The 20,929-nt window shown below is 42.8% G+C and overlaps 1 protein-coding gene across 4 annotated transcripts in view; it reads left to right on the top strand.

Moving 5' to 3' along the window:
- The window catches only part of EDARADD (EDAR associated via death domain), a 62,170-nt gene that overhangs the window by 28,569 nt on the left and 12,672 nt on the right, over positions 1-20,929 (top strand). For all 4 annotated transcript variants that reach the window (XM_068547559.1, XM_068547560.1, XM_068547558.1 and 1 more), the window contains exon 5: positions 11,164-11,209. In XM_068547559.1, coding sequence (XP_068403660.1) covers positions 11,164-11,209 — 46 coding nt within the window. The remainder of the gene's footprint in view (positions 1-11,163; positions 11,210-20,929) is intronic.

Below are 20,929 nucleotides of genomic sequence, written 5' to 3'. Positions count from 1 at the left end.
GGTTAGGTGGACCAGGACCACCTCCTTTCTCTGTTTTTGATTCCTGGAGAAAATGATGAAATGCAAACTGCTCTTCCCACTACAAATTCATGCCACCCAACCACAGTCGTCATTTCAGGACCTTGAGTCCCTTTTTTCTATAATGAACTTCCCAGAAATGAAATTTTATTTATTTTTTCTTTTTAACATCTTTATTGGAGTATAATTGCTTTACAATGTTGTGTTAGTTTCTGCTGTATAACAAAGTGAATCAGCTATATGTATACATATATCCCCATATCTCCTCCCTCTTGCATCTCCCTCCCACCCTCCTTATCCTACCCCTCTAGGTGGTCGCAAAGCACTAAGCTGATCTCCCTGTGCTATGCGGCTGCTTCCCACTAGCTATTTTACATTTGGTAATGTATATATGTCCATGCCACTCTCACTTCGTCCCAGCTTACCCTTCCCCCTCCGCATGTCCTCAAGTCCATTCTCTATGTCTGTGTCTTTATTCCTGTCCTGCCCCTAGGTTCTTCAGAACCTTTTTTTTTTTTCTTTTTTTAGCTTCCACATATGTGTGTTAGCATACGGTATTTGTTTTTCTCTTTGACTTACTTCACTCTGTATGACAGACTCTAGGTCCATCCACCTCACTACAAATAACTCAATTTCATTTTTTTATGGCTGAGTAATATTCCATTGTATATATGTGCCACATCTTCTTTATCCATTCATCTGTCGATGGACACTTAGGTTGCTTCCGTGTCCTGACTATTGTAAATAGTGCTGCAATGAACATTGTGGTACATGACTCTCTTTGAATTATGGTTTTCTTAGGATATATGCCCAGTAGTGGGATTGCTGGGTCGTATGGTAGTTCTATTTTTAGTTTCTTAAGGAACCTCTGTACTGTTTTCCATAGTGGCTGCACCAATTTACATTCCCACCAACAGTGTAGGAGGGTTCCCTTTTCTCCACACCCTCTCCGGCATTTACTGTTTGTAGATTTTTTGATGATGGCCATTCTGACCGGTGTGAGGTGATACCTCATTGTAGTTCTGATTTGCACTTCTCTAATGATTAGTGATGTTGAGCATCCTTTCATGTGTTTGTTGGCAATCTGTATATCTTCTTTGGAGAAATGCATATTTAGGTCTTCTGCCCATTTTCAAATTGGGTTCTTTGTTTGTTTGGGTTTTTTCCAATTAATTAATTAATTTATTTATTTTTGTCTGTTGGGTCTTCGTTGCTGCACATGGGCTTTCTCTAGTTGCAGCGAGCGGTGGCTACTCTTCGTTGTGGTGCATGGGCTTCTCAATGTTGGGGCTTCTCTTGTTGTGGAACAGGGCTCTGGGGTGTGCAGGCTTCAGTAGTTGTGGCACATGGGCTTAGTTGCTCTGCGGCATGTGGGATCTTCCCGGACCAGGGCTCGAACCTGTGTGTCCTGCATTGGCAGGCGGATTCTTAACCACTGCGCCACCAGGGAAGTCCTGTTTGTTTTTTTGATATTGAGCTGCATGAGGTGCTTGTAGATTTTGGAGATTAATCCTTTGTCAGTTGCTTTATTTGCAAATATTTTCTCCCATTCTGAGGGTTGTCTTTTCACCTTGTTTATGGTTTCCTTTGCTGTGCAAAAGTTTTTAAGTTTCATTAGGTCCCATTCGTTTATTTTTGTTTTTATTTCCATTTCTCTAGGAGGTGGGTCAAAAAGGATCTTGCTGTGATTTATGTCATAGAGTGTTCTGCCTATGTTTTCCTCTAAGAGTTTTATAGTGTCTGGCCTTACATTTAGGTCTTTAATCCATTTTGAGTTTATTTTTGTGTATGGTGTTAGGGATTGTTCTAATTTCATTCTTTTACATGTAGCTGTCCAGTTTTCCCAGCACCACTTATTGAAGAGGCTGTCTTTTCTCCATTGTATATTCTTGCCTCCTTTATCAAAGATAAGGTGACCATATGTGCATGGGTTTATCTCTGGGCTTTCTATCCTGTTCCGTTGATCTATATTTCTGTTTTTGTGGCAGTACCATACTGTCTTGATTACTGTAGCTTTGTAGTATAGTCTGAAGTCAGGGAGCCTGATTCCTCCAGCTCCGTTTTTCTTTCTAAAGATTGCTTTGGCAACTTGGGGTCTTTTGTGTTTCCATACAAATTGTGAAATTTTTTGTTCTAGTTCTGTGAAAAATGCCATTGGTAGTTTGATAGGGATTGTGTTGAATCTGTAGATTGCTTTCCAGAAATGAAATTTTAAAAGAAAAATCATAGTACTCTAATTTGATAGAGTCTATTCATGCCTGTGTCTTTGACTTATTTCTACTTTGGGACCAAGTCAAAAGAAAATGTGGTAAGACAGGTACAAGCTAAAGGGCAAAAATGCCTGCTTCCTAGCACTTGGTAGTTATTTCCCTGAGAGCAGCATAAAGAGAAGTTTGTTTATTAATCATTAAATTGCACGGGGGGTCCTTTACTTTATCTGCTCTAATTGACCTAACAGCTTCTATTCTCATTATTGTTCAGTGCCCTGTGGACTGTAATGCCTTTGAATTTCACAAGTGGGCTAGAATTTCACTTAAAGTTCCGGTTGGTGTGGGTTTCAGGGTGCAGCTGCCCTTATACACGGTTGAGAGTGTAAATTGATACAACTTTCAGGAAATTATTTGGCAGCCATCTATTACCCATTGATCCAGTGGTCCCACTTTAAGGACTTGATCTCACAGACATCATAGCAGAGTGTGTTTGAAACAGAGGAGAGTTGTGGGTATCTTACATGCACATAGGTAGGAAGTGGTTGAATGAATTTTGGTACTTTGACATGTGTAATACTATTAAGCCATTGAAAAGAGGAGAGACCACTGACCTTAAAAGATACTCAGAATATATTGTTCAACAAATAAACCAAGTTGTAGACTAGTATGGTTTGGGGCTAAACAACATCTCTATATAGGTTGCGAGTGTGGCTGTCAGTAAGGACCGAGGAAGCATGTGCCCCAGGTTGTAACCTCTGGGGAGGGAGCTGGGATGAGAGATTAGGAGAAAAAGATTTTTGTATCTCTTGCTGCTTTTTTGAAAAACAGTATGATTTTGAATACTTGTTATTTTGTGTGTGTGTTTGGTATTTTCTTCAAAGAAAAGTGATGGACTAAATCATCCAGACATTTAGGTGGTATTTTGGCTCAGTAAACTTTTCATATATTGGCCCTTGAAGCCAGGTGGTCTTTCTTCAACTAGCACACAATTATGCAGCACAGGAAAATCAGAGACTGAAATAAAGAGTTCATGAATGCACTTCCTCATCTCGAACCTTCGATTGGTCTGTGCTCCAGCGTCGCTTGTATCCTCCGGCCCAGGATTTGTGAATGACAGAAACATAGGCAGAAACATAGGCCATAATCTCCTGTAAAATACTTTGTGATATTTCTGAACAATAACCAACTATACTTCACCCCCATAGGGAAAACCCCTCCCTCTTTCATCTTTGAAACCATAGCCAAGGTATGAAATTAATTACACCTGAGCGTCCCTGCCTTGAAGTCACAGGAACAGCCACTGCAGTCTTTGACCTTCACTTCAACTCCAAAAGTAGCAGGTCTTCCTTGTAATTGGATAGAAAACTCGTTGAAGAGAAGAAAGAACTAAATGTACACAAACCCACAGGTTTGCTCTCATCCTAGCAAAGCACCATAACATTCATTTCAAATTCCCATTCTTCCAGATTTAATTCTTTCATCCTCAGTGAAACTTGCCCTGTTTCTGAGGTCTCACTCGAGTTCCTGCCCACCTTTGTGCTACCTTGGCACTCGGTCTGTGCCTTTTTCACACGTTATTCCTTGTGGTATCGATGTTTATGTGCGTGTCTTTGTCCCATTACTGGATCGTAACCTTGCAGTGTCAGGGGTCTGCATTGTTGCCAACACTGAATAGGTGCTTCATGAATGTATCCTGACTGAAACACATTTCTAAAAGCCAGTTGCTGGAATACAGGCAGACCTTGTTTTATTGCTCTTGGCTTTATTGCGCTTTGCAGATATTGTGCTTTTTACAAATTGGGGCAACCCTGCATCCAGTAAGTCTGTTAGCGCCATTTTTCCAACCACATTTGCTCACTTCGTGTCCCTCAGTCACATTTTGTAATTCTTGCAATATTTCAAACTTTTTCATTATTATCATATGTGTGATGGTGATCTGGGAGCAGTGTGACCTTTGACGTTACTACTGCAAAAAGATTATGACTCGCTGACGTCTCAGATGATGGTTAGCATTTTTTAGCAGTAAAGTATTTTTAAATTAAGGTATGTAGATTGTTTTCTAGACAGAGTGCAATTGTACACTTAATACTACAGGATGGTGTAAGCATAACTTTTATATGCACTGGGAAACCAAAAAATTCGTGTGACTTGCCTGATTGAGATACTCGCTTTATTGTGGTGGTCTGGAAATAAACCTGCAATATCTCCAGGCTATGCCTGTATACTTTCAAATAAATAGATATGTCCAGTTTTCTATATGTATATTATACTTCAGTAAAAAATAAAAATGAAAGTAAACAGTTACTACAATAGTAATTAATTTGCAGGAAAAGAATTGAGTATAGGGCTTCCCTGGTAGTGCAGCGGTTAAGAATCCACCTGCCAGTGCAGGGGACACGGGTTCGAGCCCTCGTCCGGGAAGATCCCACATGCGGAGCAGCTGAGCCCGTGCACCACAACTACTGAGCCTGCGCTCTAGAGCCCGCGAGCCGCAACTACTGAAGCCCATGCGCCTAGAGCCCGTGCTCTGCAACAAGAGCGGCCACCGCAATGAGAAGCCTGCGCACTGCAATGAAGAGTAGACCATGCTCGCCGCAACTAAAAGAAAGCCCACGCGCAACAATGAAGCAGCCAAAAAACAAACAAACAAAAAAATATCGAGTATAAATTGCTTAGAAAAACCCTACACTAGACATAGTCTAGTCCTAATGTTTAGAAGTGGATAATCAGTAAACACATTCAGAAGAGTTACACAGATGTTGGGTCTGTCTTGGGAATTCATAGCGTTGAAAGGTGCTTGAGTTGCACTGGCTGAGTGATGGGAGAAGATTTAGAACAGTCTAAATCCATGCTATATAAGCCCTGTTACTGTGGCACACTCAGGCATTTAAAATCTTATTTTGAAAGCCATTTACTAAAATATTTTCATAAAGCAGAGACATTAAGCTTTAGCATTGGTTGTTCTCCCAAAGCAGCTAGTTAAGTAATTCGGTGTTAAGTCATTTGCAAGGGAGGCATTTCTTCTCAGGCTCTTTGTCTGTCGTGTAGGTTGCTGCCACCAGGTGGGCAGTGATAACTTTGGTCTTCATGGTGGTTTCCAACCAGATTTAGGCTACAGTCAGATTAACCAACCTGTTGAGTGCTTTCCCACTGTAATCCTCCCCTTAGTTTGCAAAATTATAAAGATGGGCTCTTTATTAGTTAGCTAAGCATAGACATTTTTAAAATAAATTTATTTATTTTATTTTTGGCTGCGTTGGGTCTTCGTTGCTGTGCGCGGGCTTTCTCTAGTATGCGGTGAGCGGGGCTACTGTTCGTTGCGGTGCGCGGGCTTCTCATTGCAGTGGCCTCTCTTGTTGCGGAGCACGGGCTCTAGGCATGCGGACTTCAATAGTTGTGGCACACTGGCTCAGTAGTTGTGGCTCGCGGGCTCTAGAGCACAGGCTCAGTAGTTGCGGCGCACGGGCTTAGTTGCTCCGTGGCATGTGGGATCTTTCCGGACCAGGGATCAAACCTGTGTCCCCTGCATCAGCAGGCGGATTCTTAACTGCTGCACCACCAGGGAAGTCCCTAAGCATAGACATTTAAAGATGAACCGAACAGTCCAGAAGAGCACATTTCCCAGAAACCTGGTACCTGGCCCCATCAATCTGGTGCTGGTTAGTAGCCTCCCCATCAGTCTGTCAGCATGTTCGGCCCATCAGTCCATCCCCCCGTGTGGACGGCACACGGAGTACATGTTCATCTCTGAGTTGAGAGCTTTCCCCCGAGTGTCTTCTTGGCCCTGGGGTTGCTGCTGCTCGGAGCCTGGTGTGAAATCACCACGTGTAAGTCTCCACGGGGGACTCTTGTTCAGCACCTGGTTCCTGCAGCTCCCTAAGCAGAAATGGGACCCGACGGCCAGGTTATTAACTCACCAAAGTGCAAAATTAGTGTCACCTAGCCAACTTTCTACTCAAAGAATTTTCAGCAGTGGTTAACAAATTTGCCCAAATACAAGGCAATTCCCCCGTATTCACAATGGAAAGGTTTTACAAAATGGGGATTTTCTTTAGCCTACTTGGATATATAAACCATTGGTGTTCAACTTTGTGGTTACCTTCAGATTTCCTAAGGAGATTTTTAAAAATTTTTATGTGGTAAAACAGTGGTCCCCAACCTTTTTGGCACCAGGGACCGGTTTCGTGGCAGACAATTTTTCCACTGATGGTGGGGGTGGGGCGGGGATGGTTCAGGCCGTAATGTGAGCGACGGGGAGCGGCAGATGAAGCTTTGCTCACTCGCCCACTGCCCACCTCCTGCTATGTGGACCGGTTCCTAACAGTCTGCAGACCAGTACCGTTCCGCAGCCCGGGGGTTGGGGACCCCTGTGGTAAGATACACATGCAGTATTTACCATCTTGACCGTTTTTAGGTATACAGTTCAGAGGCATTAGGTACCTTCACATTGCTGTGCATCCATCTCCAGAACTTTTTCATCTTCCCAAACTGAAATTCTAGCCCCATTAAACACTAACTCCCCATTCTCCCTTGCCCCACTCCCTGGTAATCATTATTTTACTTTCTGTCTCTTTGAATTTGACTCCTCTAGGTAACTCATATAAATGGAATCATATAGTATTTGTATGTCTGTGACTGTGTATTTCACTTAGCATAACGTCCTAAAGGTTCATCCTTATTGTAGCATGTGTCAGAATTTCCTTCCTTTTTAAGGGTGACTAGTATTCCACGTTTTGTTAATCCATTCATCTGTTGATGGACATTTAGGTTGTTTCCAAAAAAACCAACAGATTGCACTTGAACTTCACTCAGAATTAAAACGAGTCCTCTGAACAGAAATCTCTGAACAGAAGAGCTTTGGAACAGGACCTAACAGGGCCTTGATGAGGACAATTTGAAAGGAAACCAAGAATGACCAAAAAGCAGCTGGGACCCAGCTGAGATCATATTTGTGAGCTCATGAATGTGTGAGGCTTGTCATTTCTTTTTCCCCGGCAATACTGAGCATTTAGAGCAAGTCTGGTCGAGTAGAATCATGCAGAGCTAAGGACTGGCAAGGCCCACAGCTGACGGACACATCTAGGGTGTTTTTAAACATATCACTAAGATGGTTGACAGTGACTAAGTGACAGGAGCCAGGTGAGAAGGATGGATTGGGGGTGGAGGCGCACACTGGTGACCAAGGAGATGAGGCCAGAGAGCAGGGTGGGAGGGAATGGGGGAGGGGTAAGGACCGCAGCGTGAAGAGCAACATCCTCGGGTCTGGAGAACTCAGAGCCTGGGCTGGATTTAAGTCTTCTTTCCTCCCTCCCTCCCACATTTTCCTCCCTTCCTCCCTCACTTCCCCTCCCGCACATCTTCTGTGTTATCTGTCTCAGACGTGTGTTAATCACTACGGGACAGCATGGACGAGACCCTTTGCCTCGTAATCTAGAGTCTAGTGCAGAAGAGATACTGCACACCTCCCCACCCAGTGTAACGAGCGCCCTGGGGGGTGGCAGGTCCAGGATGCTGTGGGAGCACCCAGGGCCCGTCACCCAGACTGAGAGTTTGGAGAAGCTTCCTAGAGCTGGTGATGTCTAAGCCGAGACTTCAAAGACAGGAGAAAATGAAGCAGCTAGAAGCGGTGCATTGGCTCCCACCGCTCTGCTAGAGCTGCTTTCAGAAACCACTCTTCTCCTCACCAAACCGTATCTTCACGTGGCCCTTGGAGCCCTGACCTTTTTTCTCCTCCTCTCCGACCTGCCTCCTCTGCTTTCCTTTCTCATTCCCTCCCTCGCCCCCGAAATGTAGGCCGTTGGGTCCTCCTCGAGGTTGTGACCTCACTGCATGCCCTCCGCGGCCTGTCTCTTCTCCCGTGACCATGTCAGCATCCATGTCTCTGTCTCCTGCCCCGGCCTCTCCCAAGGACCAGAGACATCCTCAGCTCCTGCCGAGATCTTGTCTCATCCATCTCATCTTCCAGACTCGCTCTTCGTCTCACCTCCGCTCACTTGCCCACGTCCTGGCTGTATCCCTGCCGTGGCTCTAGCTTTATCCCTTCCTCTCCCAGAGGAGTGGTTTGGGGGCCTCATAATCCTTGCCTTTGAGTCAGTCGTGCTTCCCCCGCCTCCATCAAATCGCCTGGCCGCCCCACTGTCCCTGACCACCCGTGTATCCCTCCACCGCGCAGCTGGGCGCGTGTTCCCGCTCTGATCCTCTACAGCTGCGAGGATGCCCTGCTTCTGGTGAGAGCCCCTTAGCGACTCCCATCGCCTGAGACTGGCGTTCAGGCCTCAGCCCATTTTTCCCACCTCATCTCCCTCCATCACCCCCTCACTGACTTTGCTTCAGACAAAACACCCTACAGGGGCCCTATCTGTTTCCATTCTTTTTGGGCTCACATGAACCTCCGGCTAAATGCCCTTTCCTCCCCGTCCCCACTCTCCAGACCCTCATCAAGGCTCATCTCAGATGCCTCTGATTTGAAGAAAGCTCCTCTGGGTGGTTTTGTTGGAAGAAACCTCTGCCCTCTGACTTGATCTATTCCTTCCTATTGAAATGCACCGTCTTCTGCCTTGTATTTTAGTTACTTGTGTGCGACTCTGTTTCCCCAGCATATCTGAGGGCAGGCCTTGAGGTCAAGGGTTCAGGTCCTTTTATCTTTGTAGGTGGATTCCCCTGAAGGAGCTTGTACCTATTAGCTACTCAGAAAAGAGTTGATGAATGAGGTTTCAGTAAGACCCTAAAAACCACAAAAATCAGTCTTTTCTGATTTCGCTCTTACAAAACTAACCTAAAAAGTAGCATAACATAATAATCAGAGCAAGAATAGAGATTGCAGATCTAAATTCTGTCCCCATCAACCTTCACAAGTAATTCTGAGTCATGTCCCTCATCTGCATCAGGGGGATGAGTCTGGCCCGACACTGATTTTGGTAACATTTTCTCCAGATGATGAGAAATCAAGTCAGATAGGCCGTGTAACATGGTCTTTACTTAAAGGATAGTTCATGTTTTAGCAGGACCTCGTTAGTACCACAAAAATCCGTCAAGTGCTCACATTTGTGTGTCTCGACACTGAAGGTCCTGTTTTTGCTTCTTCCGCGCAAGTTTCCAACTCAGTGAGCAGAACCGTGACTGTGTTGATGGGAAGGCAAGCCTGCCTGGTCCTGCTGGAGCCGCGCAGATGCGAAAAGGCAGGTCTCCACACGACCGGGTGAATAATGAATAGTGGCCTTAACATCTCAGAGCTTCTGGGTTTCGCCTTGCAGAAGTAAAAAGTTGCAGAGAGGAATTTTTGTTCTTTTAGAAACTGCCCAAACTCTTACAAACTGTATATACCTATGGTGAGCAGTTTGCTTTTTGTACTAGTGAGGACAGTGGGAAGGAACGGGACTCAAACAAAAACAGTATTGAGATGAGTTAGGGGACAAAATCTAGCTGGTAAGACATAGGAATACTTCTTGTGTGAAAAAAAATAGGATTGTAATTAGACCAGTGTCTGTGCACTGCCGAGACGTGGGAATTTATGAGCTCGGAGCGAGGAGAAAGGCTTCTTAGGGGATTAAGAGGAAGAGACTGTCTAAAATGTTTGATACACCAGGGAGTTAACACATCATTAAGGGTGAAACTTTCAGAGACCTGAGAATGTGGAGCATCTTAGCGATAAGCGAATCTATCAGCCACCTCAATATACAAATAGGGAATCAGAAGCCGGTGCTGGTGAGTGATGTGCCTGAGGTTATGAGTGCAGCTGGACTTACACCCAGGGCTTTGACCAAACTCTTAGTGCTTCTTCTGCAATACTAGGGATGGAGGGGGTACTGTTAGGTGCTGAGAGATTTTAGTTTTATAAAGGTGGAGTTAACATAGACATATACTAGGGTCGGTCTCCTCTGCTGACTTCATTGAAAACCCTTACACACACACACACACACACCCCCTACAAGAAGATCAGGTAAATCCCTCCAGGTAGTGTATCTTGTAACATGGCCTTGGTTGTAAAAATGGAACCTCAGGCAGGCAGAAACACAATTACCTCTCAAGGGAATTGGTTGCTGCTTTTTAACGGTTTCTCTTTGCTGCTTTGTAATATGTACTTAAAAAGTATAATAGATACAGGAAAGAATTATAACCTGGACTGACAAACAACAAGCCCAACAAAAAGTAAATAGGAAATAAAATAAGGGAAATAGTCCATAATGTGAAATTAAAAAAACCCAAAACGGTAGCATGTTGTTATGTGCACTTACACTTTTTTAAAAAATAAGGACAGTAATTCATTTAACAAACATGTGTTGAGTGTCTCCTGTGTGCTGGGCATTGTTCTGGCCACTGAGGATCCAGCATGGAGAGCAAATAGGCAAGGGCCCCTCCTGCCCTCCAGGAGCTTATATTCTAGGGAGAGACACATCATTCACTACCCATTTTAAAAATGTTTTTATTGGAGTATGGTTGATTTACAATGTTGTATTAGTTTCAAGTGTACAGCAAAGTGAATCTGTTATACATATATCCACTCTTCTTAAGATTCTTTTCCCATATAGGTAAGTACAGAGTATTGAGTAGACTTCCCTGTGCTATACAGTAGGTCCTTATTAGTTATCTATTTTATATATAGTAGTGTGTATATGTCAATCCTAATCTCCTAATTTATCCCTCCCACTGCTTTCCCCCCGGTAAACATAAGTTTGTTTTCTACAACTGTGACTCTATTTCTGTTTTGTAAATAACTTCATTTGTACCATTTTTTTAGATTCCACATATAAGTGATACCATATGATATTTGTCTTTCTCTGTCTGCCTTACTACCCATTAAAATACCATTCTTAAGATCCGTCCTCCTTCCCCCACCGACAGTTTTTGGTGGAAATTTAACTAAATTGAAAAATTGATAACATCTCCAATCATGTATGGGTATGGTTTTAACGAAGATTGCTTTTTGTTTTTTAAGGGAGAAGAAAATGGCTTTCCAGACAGTACTGGAGATCCCCTTTCAGGTAAATGATTGACTCTAAAGGTATCTGGGCTTCAGTGATAGCTAGTGTGGCTAAATTCGAGATCATTTGAGATGTTTATCATTAACTTTCAAAATCTGTATTACACACTAGAGAAGCTTTCCAACCACACACCACAGTGAAGTGCAAAGAAATCTTACAGGATTTCACAGAAGCCTTCAGAGAGTATTTTCTCTGTGTTAACCCTCCTTTGCTTGGGCGGGGTACAGCAGGCTGCTCAAGTGGACGGGTTTAGGATCAGGTGAGGGTCGAACTGACCCTCCCTCCCTCTGAGTTCTGGGAGCCACAGTGTTGGCGGAGAGCTTTGCCAGGTGGAAACGAACAATGGGATGTAGGCAGACTGAGTCGGCGTGGGAAGGGCTGCTCAGCCACCTGCTGCCCGCTTCCCTCCTCCGGCACTTAGGGAGCCAAAGGGGCCCCTCCTGACGTTAGACCATGTGCTGGTGCCCACCGTTTTCTGCTTCTAGTGTGTTTAACCAAGAAACATTTAAAGTTTGTCTCCCCTGCCTCATCCCCTCCTGCCTTTTTTATTCTTTATTGTAAGATAGAAACTCTGGCAATGTTTAGATTCCTCATTAATTAATCATGAGGAAAATATGGAGTGAGCATTAAAATAAGCTACCAAAATAATAATTAGGAAAAAAAAAAACTCACCAACATTTTAAAATGTCTTTCAAAACACCTGTTGAATGGCCCGATTCATCAGGGGTTTGTTTGTTTCTTTTTTAAGGAAGGGTTGGTGACTCATAAAAGCCTTAGGATAATCTGTCATCAATCCCAGGCTGTGCCCAGGTAACAATGCTGAAAATCAGAACTTGTGGTGCATAATCAACTTTTTTCCCTTAGAAACATGATGTTAGCAGCAGTTTTCTCTCTGGGTGGTGAGATTCCAGGTGGTTTTTTGTCATGCAACAGATTTTTATTTCTTGAAGACCCACTGTGTGCCAGGCTCTCTAAGGAGGCCAAATGGCAAAGGTATAGTTCTGGAAGACAGAATTTGGGATTCTGGTTCCAGTTCAGCTCCTGTCCTTCTGTGATTAGAGAAATCCAGGAGAAATTGGGCCAGGAGAACTTCCGGTGGCGCTTACCTACCAGGTTTCATGGGACAGGCCCAATGTCTGGGGTCCTACCCAGGCACCCAATGGAACTCACCTTCTCTGGACCAGAATCTACCCCTACTAGAGGTTAAGGCCACGAGCTAATAATTTTCCCTCTTCCACAAATACTGCAGCAGACACAGGCTCAAATTAGAAGCACCTAGCTGAGTGAGGTGGAGGAGGGGAAAGCATCTTTGCATACAGGCAGAGGCAATTTTATTAATCTTTTCACTATCCTATATTTTAAAAATTTCTAACATGAGTGGGTATCAGAAAAACCTACCCCCAGAACTTTAATCTGTATATACAACTGTATATATAACAAATGATCCAGTGTAGGCAAATACATACAATATGTGGTAAAATAACCAAGGAAATCCCTAAAAGGCTAACTGTGATGGGCCTGGGTGATGAGAACATGAAATTTTTTTTCCACATGCTCATCTGAGTTTTTAGATTTTCTGTGACAAGTACATATTTCTTTTCTAATTGAAAAAAATCTACATTTAAACTTTTTAAAGACTAACACCCTGCACTCTAATGTGAAACGTCAGCTAAAATGAGAATGAATCAAGTAAGTTGTTCAGGAATATCTATAAACCGTTCAAAGACTCTTATGAGTTAAGGTCATTAATAGAGTAATCAAATTTCGGGTTGTCTCTAAAAATTTTTACCTGTGTCAAAATGAAATGGAAGATTTTCAAAGAGAATAAACTTTTCACAGTGATAGCAGGTAATATTACTGAGAGCAGAAATTGTACTGCTGAAGGCAACAGCTGTACCACCCAGCACGATGCTTTGCCCAGAGGAGTGTACAGGTGTTTGGTTGGGTTTGGGGTTTTTTTTTCCCATAAACAAGCAAATGAGAGACATTGACTTATTGGCTTTGCTCTTGGAAGAAAGGGCAAAAGCAGATCCCTATATTTCCTCTTTGAATGAGAGTAGCCACCTAAGTAATATTTATCTTATTGTTTTACTTACACTAATTCAGCATTTGCCATGTACCAGGCCCCCTTCAAGCACTTTTAGAGATATACTCAGAAAAAAAAGCGTTCATGACAACTCTGTGGGTCCAGTTATTTTCTTCACCAGGTGGATGCAACAGAAGTAGCCCTGGGTCCCGTGGCTGGTGCCCCATCACATAGGTCCTAAGTGGGAGTCAAGCCCCAGGCCAGACCCAACACTACCGTCCCCACCAGCTACGAGACCAGGCTGCCTCTCTATTGGTCAGACGCATCGCCTGTGTAGCACACGCGTTGAATACCTGAGTGTCACCCATGGGGGTGAAGGTCAGGCTTCCAGCTCAGAGTTTCCATCTGGAACAAAGCCAAGGTCCACCCCGACTCCCACAGAGTCAGCCTCCGAGCCGCTGAAACACCTTTCCCAGAAGCTTGCTGCTTTCCCCGCATCAGGCCCTTGGTCAAGCCTTAACTCAGAGCCTGGCTTTTATTTAATTCTTGCAATTTGAAAACCTTAGTTACCTGCAATCCAGTTTATATCTGGTTAAAATAAGGAATATGGGGAGAACGGAGGGCTCTAGGATAGAAGGAGGGAATTGACCAGAGTGAGAAATGACAGTTTGTAATCAAGGAGAGAATAAGAGTACAATTCAGAATCAGCTACTACTAGAAAAGCAAAGCCCCCTGGGTGGAACCATTGAATACAGAAGCAAGCCCCCAGGAGACATTAAAGTTTTACAATGTTTTCAGGCAATTTTTCAAAGTGAAAACATTTGGGCATCAAAGGAATAAGCCTCAGTTATAAAAACAAACAAAAAATGCAAAACTCCCAAATAGTAAAGTTAAAAACCTCTTCTTGTTCTCCCTTCTGGTGGCGGTATTTATCACCTGGACCATGACCCGCCTCCCCACCTATTCTCCACAGTTACCTGTTTTTCAAGACTGACTTTTCCGACGACCTTGTATAATTCAGCACTTGCTTAATCTAAACCTAATTTCCCCATAGAAGTGAATGTACAATAGGATTTTCATTTTTTTCAAATTAGGTCCATAAAGTGACACTTAGTAAATATGTTTGTCACATAATTTCAGAATTCATGTAAAATTCTATGTTGAATTTTAACCTGGGTCCTTTCTTATGTGTGTTTCTTTTTTTTTAAACGTGCCTTCTACACTTCAGTTTTGTTTGATGACAGAATGGCCCTGCGTGGTTTACTAGCCAAGATCCATCCAGTTTGTCAATTAGCCTCCCCAGTGACGTTAGCAACTTGATGTCTTCTTAAAAGGGTATTTCAGAGAGGGAAAATGAAACCATATTGTTTTTCCCTTTGGTTAAGAGATCAAACACCCACCAAAAGCCCTTGGGTCAGTTTCTTAATAGATAAAAATAATTCTTCATCATTTTCCAGCTCATAGCAAATAACTACCTCTGATGAGTCGTGTGGTGTGTGGGCACCCCAGTGATTTCTCAAAGCCGTAAACTGGCATTTTAAATATATTTATTTCCAACCACATCGGACACCATACACAGAAAAAAGCATGAATTTACACCCTTAACAAACATAACTGCAGAAGTATTTGACCGTACTTTTGACACTTGTTGGTATTTTCCAAATCTCATAATTAATAGACACCTAGGAGACAGTTATTTTATTTTAGAACCACAATGTTTTGCTGTTTGCAAAGCTGCCAATATAAAATGTTTACTATTTAATTGTTTGAGCTAACTCAAGACCTAGTTATCGTGAGGAGCATTATTATAAACGATCTGAGAGCCAGCAGTGGCACTGAGCACTTTGGAGGAAAACACCCGTGTGGTAATAGCTCTTGAAAAGCCAGGACGTACAAGATAAAACGGCACGTCCCCTGCAGGGAGATAACATTAAGTCAATCTGTGATCCACTGCTGACATCCTGACTGAAGCCATTTTCTAGGCTCAACCAATCATGACCCTTGTGAATTCTCTGTCTTGTTCCAACTAACTGTTAATTGACCAGCATTTTATAACCTGCCAGCCTCAAACTTGAGAGTTAGACACTGCGTCATTGGACACGAACTGTTTCTTACTTTGCTTTAAATGACATACACATACCTTGTCGATGAACATGCTTGATTTCTGAACTCTTCTTTAAGGTTTGATGTAAAATGTGTGTGAGAGAGAGGATGAAGAATAGGGGGAGAGGGGCAAAAAAAGCCCCGTAGGAAAATCCATTCTTCTGCTTGTGAGTGTAGGGAAGTATTATCTATCCACAGACTCCTAATCACCAAGCAGACACGGTATCTTTCAAAGAGAAGTAGCTGTCATTCCAAAATCTACTCTTGGCAGGCCCTTCTGACTAAGAACTTACTCTGTAGATGTCTTTAAGGCAACGGTTTTCAACCCTGACTGCACATTAGAATTGTCAGGAGAGCTTAAAAAAAATTCCCATGTCCTGCCTGTACCCTAGACCAAATAAATAAGGATCTCATGGGTGGCACCAGACATCAGGATTTTGTAAATCTCTGCAGGAGGAGCAGGGTAAGGGGGGTCAGAGAGTTCCATTTTTTGGCCAGGGTTGAGAACCACTGCTTTAAAAAAGGCTGTTGGTTATGGTTCCTTACCCGCAGTTACTAATTCTTTGTTGCATACTTATCGTGCACTAGGATGAGGCTTTAAGGGATGATATCATTTAATCCTCTCAACAACCTTATGAAATAGGTATCGCTCTCCCTGTTCAGAGAGGGAGGCCATGGCGTTAGTAAGCTCAGTAACCTGTCCAAGCTGCACACCTGCACAGTGTCGATTGTATTGACAGTCGGTCAGCACGCCTCTAAAGCTCATGTGGATAATCTCTGTGGTACTCAGTGTACTCTGTCTCCATAGCAACCAGTCATCTTTCTTCTGCCTTGTATATACTCAACACTAAAAAACTTTCAGTTCGTCTGAAAATCTCTAGATAGCTCTTCATAGGCTGCCCAGAGGTTTCTAATTTGACTATTTCTCTGTGTCCCATTCTTCATTCATTTGATTTACTCAGCAGACATTATTGAGTGCCTACTATGTGCCTATAATGAAGTGGTGACATCAGACATCTACATCCCTTTCCTCTTGGAGCTTATATACTAGTTGGGAGTGACAGACAATAAACACAAATAAGTAATTTCATGTGGTGGTAGGTGCCTTGAGGAAAATAAATGAGTACAGTGGGTTTTGCCTGCAGGGAAAGGATGCTGCTTTAGCTAAGAAGGTGCACCAAGGTCTAAATAATGCAAAGAAGCCAGCCATGTGGAGATCTGAGGAAGGAGGACTCCAGGGGACAGAACTAGCTGGTGCAAAGGTCCTGAGGCGGCATTGAGCTTAGTGTTCTAGGGACAAGTGTGGGCAGTGAGGAGCAGTAGAAAAGGTGGTGAGCTAGGCGGTGTCAACAGAGGCCAGATGACATGGGGATTCTTTTTTTTCTAGTCTACTTTAAAAAAAATAAATGTAAAACCTAACATCATTAAATAACATTTACATAAGACTTGACAAAAATGCTTTCACATCGTTTATCTCATTTAATGCATGAGCTGTAGGAATTATTATCATCTCCATGTGATAGATGAGGAATCTAAAGTCCATGGACGTTCAGTGCCATAAGCAGTCAAGCTCTGGGAAGCTGGAGCACCAGGGTTTGACGGGCCCCATCTGATACACATGCAGAATCGGATGCTTCAGGATTATGTGTGTAAAGGACTCAGTGCAGGGCCGGTTATACGTTAGGCATTTGATAAATGACAGTTACTGTGGTGATGAAAATCGCTGAGAAATTTGGCCCTTTCTCCACTGACAAATTCTTCCTTAGTTTAAGCCAGTACTCAAACTGAACTTACAGAGGGCAAGTCCTTCCAGGGTTTTGGCCGCTACAATAAGAAGTCATCATAAATTAATGGTGTAGTACATTCTTGTTTTGCATCGGTGGAAAATACCCAAGTCAAGTGTCAAAATATGACAAGTGAGGACCCTACTTGTTAGAGAATCTAAGTGAATTTTTATATATAATTAACTTCTCTTTTCTCAATAACACTCTCCTTTCCTTCCCCCAATCTAGAGTCAGTCCGTCTTTTTGTATTTGAAGGCCAGTTCTGTTCTATTTTCCACCATATCTGTTAACTGCCAGCAGACATCAGCAACATTCTCTTCCCTTTACTAGTAATTCTCTTTTCAGGTCCTAAAATTCATCAAACAGTAGTAAGAAACCTACCTTGTCTCCTGAGGAGAAAGCACAGTTCTCATTCATTCATTTAGTAAACAGTTTTTGAGTTTCTGCTCTACAGCCATCCTGTGCTTGCTATTGAGAAGCATCAAATAATAATCCCATTTTTCCCCATTTCTGATGAAAACTTCTTTGGTCCTAAGTCTGTCTCTCTCCACGATTGTTTCTTCCCCAAGGCATCACCCAATCTTTCCTTTCATGTGCACTGTTACAAGATGTATTTCATAGGAAAAGAAACACGTTTCTCTGTTTAAGTCCTCAGAGAGCTAATTATAGTTTATGATTCTAAAAGGCAACTTTAAATTCACAACTGTTGGTAGTTTCGGTAGATTCCAGTTCACTAAATGGCTTAGCATTTGTGTCATTGAAAATACAAAAGGAAAACATCAATAGACTTTTTGACACATCATGTATTTTAAAACAAACTAATAATTTTGTGGTCTATGTAGTTGTTCAAAGAAATAGAAGCTTCTTATACACTAGAAGGCTTAGAGGAGCTTCACAGAATCCTTAATGATGTTTTCATTCTTCTTCTTGACACTAAAGGAGAAAACATTGCCAACCCTGAGTCTTATGGAGGTAATACAGAGCAGACTTTCAGACACTAATACATTTAATTCTGGACTTAGAGGTGTAAATCCTACTTTATTTTTCTGTGACATTTAAAAAATATTTTTAAGTACCCAAATAAACGCAGTAACTATAGAAAATTAGGAAATATCCATTGTTAACATTGTTGTTATATGTACTTCCAGGTTTTTTCTATGCCCATGAATGTGTGCATAACATATACTTTATGTGGATATAAATGACTGTATTATTTTGTTTTTACAAAAACTGAATTATACATACCCTTTGGTAAGCTGCTTTCTTTTCCACTTGACAGAATATTATTTTGACCCTACCTTTAAATAGGCGCAAAGAAAATTGCACAGTTTCCCCCTTTTACTGCAAAACCACCTTCACCATTAGACAGTTCTTTTTTTTTTTTTAAATAAATAAACTTCTGTCCCACCATGTAGCTAAAGTCTTATTTCTTTGTACACCGTTATTAATGAAGCTAAAGAATAACTCTCACTATATTACATGTAAATGTAATTGAACATTTTATTTTATTTTATTTTATTTTTAAATTTATTTATTTATTTATTTTTGGCTGTGTTGGGTCTTCGCTTCTGTGAGGGCTTTCTCTAGTTGTGGCAAGCGGGGGCCACTCTTCATCGCAGTGCGCGGGCCTCTCACCATCGCGGCCTCTCTTGTTGCGGAGCACAGGCTCCAGACACACAGGCTCAGCAGTCGTGGCCCACGGACCCAGCCGCTCCGCGGCATGTGGGGTCCTCCCAGACCAGGGCTCGAACCCGTGTCCCCCGCATTAGCAGGCAGACTCCCAACCACTGCGCCACCAGGGAAGCCCCCTGAACATTTTAGAGCTGTAAGATGTGGGACATACTACAGAAGGATATGGATCTGTTCTCAGGGCATTTAAGGTAAATGAGGAACAAAAACAACAACAAAAACCATACAGAGTATCTCACTGCAAGGCAGAGTCAGGAGATGCAAACAAAATGATGGGATTCTGGGTGAGACAGCATTCTAGGCAGGAGCTGGGGGATTTCATGAAGGGGTGTATCTGAGGTGGGTTTTATAGAATGGATGAAGTTCAGTAGCTGAAGGGAAGTCCAGTTAGAGGAAGTTCAGTGAAAGGGCGAGAGAAAGAAGAGAGATAGATAACTGATCAGAGAGAAAATACCAGAAAAGGCATGGAGGAAATCTTTGTTAATTTCCACCTATGCAACTGACAAAGATTTTTTAAAGTAATATTTGGTGCTGACAAAAGTGAAGTGAGATAAGCACCATCACTATACTCTGTTTGGAGTATAAATTGGTGCAGCATTTATTTCTGGAAAGCAATTTAGTGTATATGCATTGATAGCCTAAAAATGCTCATAACTTTTGGCCTAATGATCCCATTCCTGGTGAGATGGTTAAAGATGTGCCCAAAATTTTTATATGTAAGGATCTGCATCGAATTGTTACTCATAGTCTTGAAAATATGGGAAAACCCTAAATGTTCAAGTTTATACAGAATTCACAATTGTATATAATTTTTAAATGTTCTACACTGAGCTTATATTAGTTTTTTTCTTTTCGTTTAATTAAACTTCGAAAAAAAAAGAAAATACAGGTGGTCTGTTCAGGGAACTGAGTAGTCCCCCTTCTCTGGAGCCCAGATTATATTCAAGGAATTCACGGGGAATAGTAAGAGAGGTGTGGAGGGCTTCCAGGGGAGGCTGGGACCCTGGTAACTGGTTGGATAGAGAGAAGAAGTCTGTAAGGATGCTGGGAAACTGCAAGTGTAAATAGGGGACTTGAGGTGCTTTGGGTGCACAGCGGGAGAAATTTAAGTGCTGTTTTGGGTCCTTTGAGTTGGAGATGTCTTCTGAACATCAAGAGGAGCTTTCCAGTAGTCAGTTCTGGAGCCCAAGTGAGTGGGCAGGGCTGACCATTCATATATTCACTCACTCATTCAGTCCACGTTGGTTAAGCATTTACTGTATGCCAAGGGCTGTACTGGGTCCTGCAGATGCAAAAAGAAAGGGTCTTCTGTTCTAGTGGGAGAGTTTTGTAGAGGTTGTTGGGAGTGGAGAAGGTGACCAAAGGGAGAGAATGTGGAAGGGGAAAACTTCGGGCTGAGAACAGGGCTAGAGCGCTTCCTTGGAACTCCCAAGGACTCAGCAATGAGACAGGCTGGGATCTTAGCATATCAGGCTGACAAGAGAAGGGGTGTGTCCAGGACATGGTAGGGTATGCCTGGGGATATGGGGCTTGGCGTTCAGAAGGAACCTTCAGGGAAAACACAGCCTGCAGTGCAATAGACAGTGTCCAAAGGGGCAAAAGAGTCTTGGGCCCAGTTCCAGAGGCAGCCAGATCCAAGGGGAGTTGGTGTGATGGGGGCGTTAGCAGCAGCAGGAGGTCTGGGTGATCCTCAAAGTCAGGTGGGGATCTGCTTCTCTAGACTTTTCTACCCCATCAGAACTGGACTCTGGCCCACAGTTGCGGTGTAGGGAACTGGGTCCAGTCTCTACAGGGTTTGGCAAGAACTAGGCTGGGTCAGATGCTGCTCAAAGCCAAAGAAGGCGAAGATTAAAAACCTGATGAGGCATTGGAAGCAACAGGTTTTGAATTCTCCTTCTAGAAGTTTAATAGTAAATTGGGGCCTCCCTGGCGGGTGGTTAAGACTCCACGCTTCCACTGCAGGGGCCACGGGTTCGATCCCTGCTCAGGGAACTAAGATCCCAAGTGCCGTGTGGTGCTGCCAAAAAAATAATAATAAATACATTTTATAAAAACAGTAAATAAGAGTTAAGAGAAAGTCACTTCAGTGAGTTATGAAGCCAGAGGAGGGCAATTTGA

The sequence above is a fragment of the Eschrichtius robustus genome, chromosome 7, assembly GCF_028021215.1.
Source record: "Eschrichtius robustus isolate mEscRob2 chromosome 7, mEscRob2.pri, whole genome shotgun sequence".
In the NCBI taxonomy this organism is placed as follows: domain Eukaryota; kingdom Metazoa; phylum Chordata; class Mammalia; order Artiodactyla; family Eschrichtiidae; genus Eschrichtius; species Eschrichtius robustus.
Note: the sequence above shows the minus strand (reverse complement) of the source record. Positions and strands in the feature narration are given on the sequence as shown.